At 41.0% G+C, this 7,317-nt stretch overlaps 1 protein-coding gene across 4 annotated transcripts; it reads right to left on the bottom strand.

Moving 5' to 3' along the window:
- Positions 1-484: 484 nt before the first annotated feature.
- LOC148216762 (uncharacterized) lies at positions 485-7,317 on the bottom strand. 4 transcript variants are annotated; one of them, XM_088134455.1, is made up of 6 exons: positions 7,145-7,317; positions 5,627-6,230; positions 5,209-5,323; positions 5,014-5,081; positions 4,434-4,563; positions 489-3,524 (listed from the first exon to the last, which is right to left on the bottom strand). In XM_088134455.1, the coding sequence occupies exons 2-6, from the start codon at positions 6,116-6,118 to the stop codon at positions 2,122-2,124; spliced, it is 2,208 nt and encodes a 735-aa protein (XP_087990581.1). In that variant the 5' UTR covers positions 6,119-6,230; positions 7,145-7,317; the 3' UTR covers positions 489-2,121. The 4 variants fall into 4 exon arrangements, with proteins under 4 accessions (XP_087990584.1, XP_087990581.1, XP_087990582.1 ...); XM_088134456.1 differs by having other exon boundaries at positions 7,232-7,314; XM_088134457.1 differs by lacking the exon at positions 7,145-7,317 and adding an exon at positions 6,801-7,127.

Genomic DNA, 7,317 nt, shown 5'->3' with positions numbered 1-7,317 from the left:
GGGTAGTAAGGGCAGCAGAGAAGAGAATTGGGATCTCTCTGCCTCTCATCCAAGACCTAGCATACGTGCACTGTTTGTCTAGGGCCCGAAAGATCGTCAGTGACGCCTCCCATCCTCATCATGGCCTGTTTTCTTTGTTACCTTCTGGGAAGAGGTTCCGCTTCTCCGATGTAGAACAGCCAGATTCAGAAATAGCTTTGTCCCCCAGGCTGTTAGATGTCTGAATGTTTAATATCAAATGTATAGAATGTATATTTATAGTAACTTAGGTATCTCAACTGTATTTTAGTGTATGATTGTAAGCAAAGGAATTTCATTTTATTATGCACTTGGTGTATAGTGTATAATGGAATGACAATAAAGTTATTATTCTATTCTATTCTATTCTATTCTATTCTATTCTATTCTATTCTATTCTATTCTATTCTATTCTATTCTATTCTATTCGAAACTGGAAGCTTTTCTTTTGGGACTGATAGATAAACAGTTTGAAAAAGGACATGGAACTTTGTTTTTATACATGACAACTGCAGCAAGATTATTATATGTGCAAAGATGGAAAGACTCAGTACTACCTACAACAGAAGAATGGTTGGTGAAGATGATGGAATTTGCTGAAATGGCTAAACTGACTGCTTTGATTAGAAAAAAGACAATATCTATGTTTATTGCTGACTGGAAACCCCTTATAGACTTTTTGTGTGAAACAGAAAAAATGCACTTATAACTTATGGTTTTGACAATTAGAAAGAATAGATTATAGAAAAAATAGAGATATGTTATAAGCATAGGGCAAGAGGTAAAATTATAAGTACAACTGCGGTAAAGAAAATCAGAAGCTACTTTGTATTTTATTTTTTCTGTTGTTTTTGCACTTTGCTCTTTCTTTGATCCCCCTCTTTTTCTTTTTCTTACTTTATAATAGTTTCTATTAGTTTTTTATCTCCTTTCTAATTTTTTAATAATTGTATTAAAAATTAATTAAAATTTTTTTAATTAAAATTTTTAAAATTGTATTAAAAAAAAAAGAAGCTACGATATTTGCTCCAAATTTTTGAAGTAGCTTTTCCTAATTACATATTATTTGATTTTGGTCCCCAGTGACTTCCAAATGTCTCCCCTACTGCTTGATTGTTTACAATGTCAGCACGTTGGAATCATTTTCAATCTCATTCTCCTGAGCATCCCTAACTTGAAACAAAAAGAAAGGAAGAAAGGAAGAAAGGAAGAAAGGAAGAAAGGAAGAAAGGAAGAAAGGAAGAAAGGAAGAAAGGAAGAAAGGAAGAAAGTCATGAAAGCACAAATCCGGTTAGCTGTCACTTTTAATTCAATATCACAATTATTCAATGGGGCAATTCAATATCACATTCCACCTCACTCTGTATACTTTGATGGAACTTGAGTTCCCTTTGGATTATAACATTGCTTCAGACCCCAGAATCTCTCTGCTGCACCATTTCCAATTTTTTTTTTGAGGACAGAGAAGTGTAGGGTCCTCTGATAAACTGTGAAGCTATTAAGCAATGAGAATGGGAGGGGGAAACAACTGTAAGAACACGAGGCAAAAGAAGGAAAGTTTAAACTCTGCGAAGTGATTGGATGAGTTGAATTTCTATCTGCGTGTCTGTGATAGCGGAAGAAACACTAATAAAGCTTTGTCTTGAAGAGATGCATCAGGGAGATGCAGCTCTTTGGCTGCTTGGGGGAGCATCACCTGTCAAATGTCTGCCTGTTCACATCCCTCCCAGAACCATGATGAAATGGCAGGAACAAACACCTGGAGACCAGGAACCTCACTTGTAAAAACAAAATAAAGACAAGGTATTCATAAAATTGCATAGCCCAGAATCCGAGATGCCTAAAATGGCCATTTTCTTGGAATTGACCCCAACTGGAAACTGGAATAAACATACACTTAGTTTTTCTCTTATTGCCCACCTTCAAATGACAGGGCCTTCAAATCTACAGTTCATAATTAAAAAGGCATGTCTCATAGCTTTTGTTTTCATTGCTAAATTCATCTCTCTGGGGCTACCAGCTGTGAGGGTCAATTCCACACTTCCTTTTCTAGTTAGTATATGTAAATAGGAAATGCATAGATTAAACCAATTAAATCTAGAATTAACATGGATTCTCACCCAAATGGGTCTGTGTATGGGAAATTAGGCCATTGCTCCTCCTGAAGCTCTTTCCACACTTGATGCATTTAAATGGCTTCTCCCCTGTGTGGATCCTTTTATGGGAAGAAAGATTACTGTGTTGGCTGAAGCCCTTCCCACACTCCATGCATTGATACGGTTTCTCCCCTGTGTGGATCCTTTTATGGCGAGTAAGTTGACTGCTCTGAATAAAGGTCTTTCCACATTCCATGCATTTATATGGCTTCTCCCCTGTGTGGATCCTTTTATGTCTCATAAGGGATGCATTGTCACGGAAGCCCTTTTCACACTCCATGCATTTATATGGTTTCTCCCCTGTGTGGATTCTTTTATGGGAAGTAAAGTAACTTCTTTGACTGAAGCCCTTTCCACACTCTATACACTTATATGGCTTCTCCCCTGTGTGGATCCAGTTATGGGAAGTAAGCTGAATACTCTGAATAAAGGTTTTTCCACACTCCATGCATTTATATGGCTTCTCTCCTGTGTGGATTCTTTTATGGCGAGTAAGTTGACTGCTGTAAGTAAAGGTCTTTCCACACTCCAGACATGTATATGGCTTCTCCCCTGCGTGGATCCTTTTATGAGAATTAAGCTGACTGCTATAAGTAAAGGTTTTTCCACACTCCATGCATTTATATGGCTTCTCCCCTGTGTGGATCCTGCTATGGGAAGTAAGATGACTGCTATAAGTAAAGGCTTTTCCACACTCCATGCATTTATATGGCTTCTCCCCTGTGTGGATCCTGCTATGGGAAGTAAGATGACTGCTATAAGTAAAGGCTTTTCCACACTCCATGCATTTATATGGCTTCTCCCCTGTGTGGATCCTTTTATGGGAAGTAAGGGAACGTCTCTCACTGAAACTTTTTCCACACTGCAAGCACTTAAATGGCTTCTCCCCTGTGTGAATCCTTTTATGGAAAGTAAATTTACTACTATTAGTAAAGGTCTTTCCACACTCCAGGCATTTATATGGCTTCTCTCCTGTGGGGATCCTTTTATGAGTTCTAAGGGTCCCATTATCAGGAGAAAGAGTGAAAGTCAAATTGCAATTTTTTCCATGGTCTCTACATATATAATCTTCTCCTTTGGTAGAGATTGGATAGTGTTCATTTCCATCTAATTTGTCTTTGAATAGTCTTACAGTTTTTGCAATATATTTTTTCTTTATTTTTCCTTGTGGGGGAAGAAAGTCTTGAATCTCAGTATCAGTGGAAATTGAGCTTTCCTTATTCCCAGTATTTGACTGGTTTCTCTCATGCCTTTCTAGTTCCATTTGAATTGCAGGCTTCTCCGTTCCACCTCCATGCCAGATCATTTGGAATGGTTCACTGGAATCTTTGTTCTCCTGCCCAAGATTACCTTCAACAGAAAAAAGAAATCAAAATGATACAAGGTTAGGGAAAAATATTAAACTATAGTAAGTCATATAAGTTTCCTTCTGAAAATTTTCCAAATTCCAATATATTGCACATGTACATACTTACAATGGCATAGTATAGAAATGATAATTCAATATTCATGAGCCATAAAAGCTTTCAAAATATCTAAAGCACCTTTTCGTTTATAATTATCCTTATATATTCAAATCTGACACAGAGTCAGTTCTGAGTTAAGCAAGAATCAGGGGAAACATCGCAGAAGGTATTAGGAGAAAACCTAAGGTTTATTGTAGGGGGATGAATTACAGCAGAGACCTCTGAGAATTGAATCGATTTTGAAACTCATCCTTTTCTTCCTACACAAACTATCTTCCATTTCCTGTTCATTTTTTTCTTGCCCAAATCTCATGGTTGCAAAAAAAAATCCTGGAGTTCTTCCATTAACCCTAAACAACATCTTTGCAATGGAAACACAGCAACATTTCCCCCTCCATCTCAAGGCTCAGGATAGAAATGAAAAGGAAGAAAAGTCACTAAGCCGAGAGCCTGAATAAATGACAGTCCTTCCGAGGACAGACAGGGAAGCATGTCAGTCCAAAAAGCTGAAATCAGTGTGATGGAGTTTAGCTCCTCCTCAAGCCAAGGAGCTTGTTTCTCACTGATCTGTTCAAAAAGAAATGGAAAAATTCACCAGCTGGGAAATGGCACAGGATGCATCTAAGCAGAGGGCCATTGACCTATTTCCTTCCCTGGAGCAGAAGAACACCATATGTTTTTCATCTTCTTCCGAAGAATTGACATCAAGTTCTTTTTAATAAACAATAGCTGATGGCGTCTAAGCACAAAATGTCTTGCTGAACTCTCTGATTGGAGAGTAGGAAACTCTTACCTAGAGAGGCCACATTCCTGCTATTTTCTAGCATGACTTCCCAATGCAGTGCTTTTTGGTGAGGATCCAACTGAGACCACTCCTCCTCAGAGAAACACACAACCACCTCCTTGAAGGACACAAGACCCTCCTGGACAAGGAAAAAAAGAAGAGAACAGGTCCAGGAGGATTCACAAGATCTGTCCTATTGTTCACAAATTCCCAAAGCAAAGATATGTGCTAATTTAAATGGTTATGCTTGGTAAGATTCCAAGGTTTACATGAGAAATAGGACAAAGCCCAAAGCCTTTGACCGAAGAAACATTTGAGGAAAAGAAAGGATCTCTTGAAGGGTTTTGTAAAAAATTAGCTATTGAAAACTAGGAAGAGTAACTAGCACAAGGAGAGTTAGGTACTGGTCTTAAAAGAAGAGATTTCCCAATAACACTTTCAGTGGAATCTGCCATGTTGCTCAGGAGCACAAAAATATCCCAGCTCAAACAAGAGGGAATAATGGAAGGCGAGAGTGCTGAGTACCCCCGCTTGACTTCCTGAAGGAAAGGGAGAATACAAATCCAATACATAAATTTCCTCCTCTTACCTGAGTTGGAGGTTCATCCACGGTTTCAGTTCCACCATAAGGAGGAGTGAACTTTATTCCATTCTTCTCTGTGAGGGAAACAGAATTTCAAAATGTATAAGTAAGAAAATAGGAGGAGGAATTCTATAGAACAGAAGACATAGAGAATATGAGACAGCTGGGATCCCTCTGGGGAATGGGAGGACCTTGTATTACCTCCTGAGGTGTCCTGATTTGGATCTTCCAAGGAGGTCCTCTTGAAAAACAGCTCCTGAGCTGGATTTGATGGATTCCTCCTTCCCGCAGGATCTCGGATCTCCGCAGCAAAGGACTTGAAATGGTAGGCAGGAGAAAAGAAGAAATAACCGACATCACACAACATGAAGTGGATTCTTGTTCTCTGAACACAACTTCAAAGCCCTCAGCGTCCATCAGTGTGGCTGGAAAGTAACAAAGGAACACCTGTCCCAAACATATCTAGAATGGATAACAGAACAATGGCCTACAAGAATGAGTGAAACATTTTCACCTATTATGAATGCCAGAGAACTCTGGTAGGGAGGGGTTAAGAATGCAAACACATTGTTTATTACATTCAAACCCCTTCTTAGTTCCCCCAATGAAGGTCTCTCACCTGCAACTCGACCTGCTCCTTCTGCTCCTCTGCCTGGCTCAGGAGGAAGCCTTCCACCAGGGCCACCGCTTGGGAGCTGGTCTCTGCTCCACACTCCCGCACCCAGCTCTCCATCTGCAGGGGCAGACGGGCCAGGAACTGCTCCAGAACAACCAGGTCCAACATCTGTGCTTTTGTGTGCTTTTCTGGTCTCAACCATCGACTACAAAAGTAGTGGAGTCGGCTGCAAAGTCCTCGGGGACCATCAGCCTCCTGGTATTGAACATTCCTGAAGTTCCAGGGCTGAACTTCTGAATGGATGGATTCCTCCTCCAGGATCTCCTGCCCACTTCTTCCTTGGATCTCCCCACAGCTCTCAGGCTCAACAGCACAACGGCCTTTTCCAGTTCTCTCACTCGCTAAAGGTTGTCTCTCCATTTTTTCTCTGTCCTGTAACACAACTCCAAATGGATCCAAGGAATCTTGCGGATCTCCAAAAGCCTTGTCATTCATAGGAACGTTACTGTAGCCGCAGGAATGACCACAGCAGACATTCAGCCCTCTTTGCCCAAGAGATAAATTAGTCTGTATGTGAGGGTGTACAAATGGTTTTCGGTTTGTGTATCTGAGATGGAAAAGAAAATAAATTCCAAGAATTAGAAGGTGGTGGATTTAACCATTCAACAACACTCTTCCCTATGGAAGGAAGTATTTTTCTGAGCTGGTACAGGATTGCAGTGGCACTGAGCAAATAATTCCTCTCTCTGTGTGTGGGTATGTGTGTGTCTGTGGTGCAAAATATGAGATTGACTTCTATCAAGGAACATGGAATAAATGCATTGTGGAGCATTTTCTATTTCTTTTTCTTACAAAGAAGGCCTTGCTTTTTAAACACCTAGATCTACACTTACCTACAAGCAGGGTTCATCCAATATGCCAAACCCCAAACAGGCCAACAAACCAAGAAAGTTCAGTTCACATAAAATGAAAGGCCAGTGAAATGACCCTGGCTTAGGATGTTCCATTTTGCTTTTTCCAAGGTCTGCTTTTTAAGATCCAAGTCATACTATTACATGCGGGCAGGTTCACACAACATGCCCTAGCCCAAACAAGTCAACCAATCTCAGGGACTGAGTTCACATAAAACACAGGGCTTGAAAGAATGTAGCTTAAGATGAAGTCCTGCTTCACTCACCCTTCTAAGACATGTTGAACTGCAGAGGATCCAACCCTATTTTAGTCTCATCCAGCACATGGGGAGAATGCAGACACAATCTTTTGCATCTGCTTCCTTGCAAACCCTGTCTTATTTTCTGCTTGAGATTTGCAATGCAAACTCTCCCTCTCTCCCCTCTCGGGGGCTTTGCCCAGGAAATGGGGTGTGAAGGGCTCCCCAAGATCACCACCCTCCTTCCTGGGGATCCTGGATTTATTCCTGGGGGCAACATGGCTCTGTTTTCTCCCCTGCCTGTTACGTGCATGGAAAGGGGTGGCAGGGGAACCGGGCTCTCCCGGTTCCCAAGCCTCAAAAGATCGAACCTGGGTGAGGACTTGGCATGTGTCTCTTCCTTCTCCAGGGTGAGGACCCTCTGCCTCCCTTTGCACGGGAAGATGGCCCCCACTCACCCAGGGCCAAGTCTGGATCTCTTCCCTGTAAGACTTTCCTGCAACCTTTTTACCTCCTGTGTAGCTCAACGGGTTAAAGAGAGAGA

The sequence above is a fragment of the Python bivittatus genome, unplaced genomic scaffold (assembly GCF_059951505.1).
Source record: "Python bivittatus isolate LINGU-HERP-01145 unplaced genomic scaffold, Pbiv_v1 ctg000080_np1212, whole genome shotgun sequence".
NCBI lineage: Eukaryota > Metazoa > Chordata > Lepidosauria > Squamata > Pythonidae > Python > Python bivittatus.
Note: the sequence above shows the minus strand (reverse complement) of the source record. Positions and strands in the feature narration are given on the sequence as shown.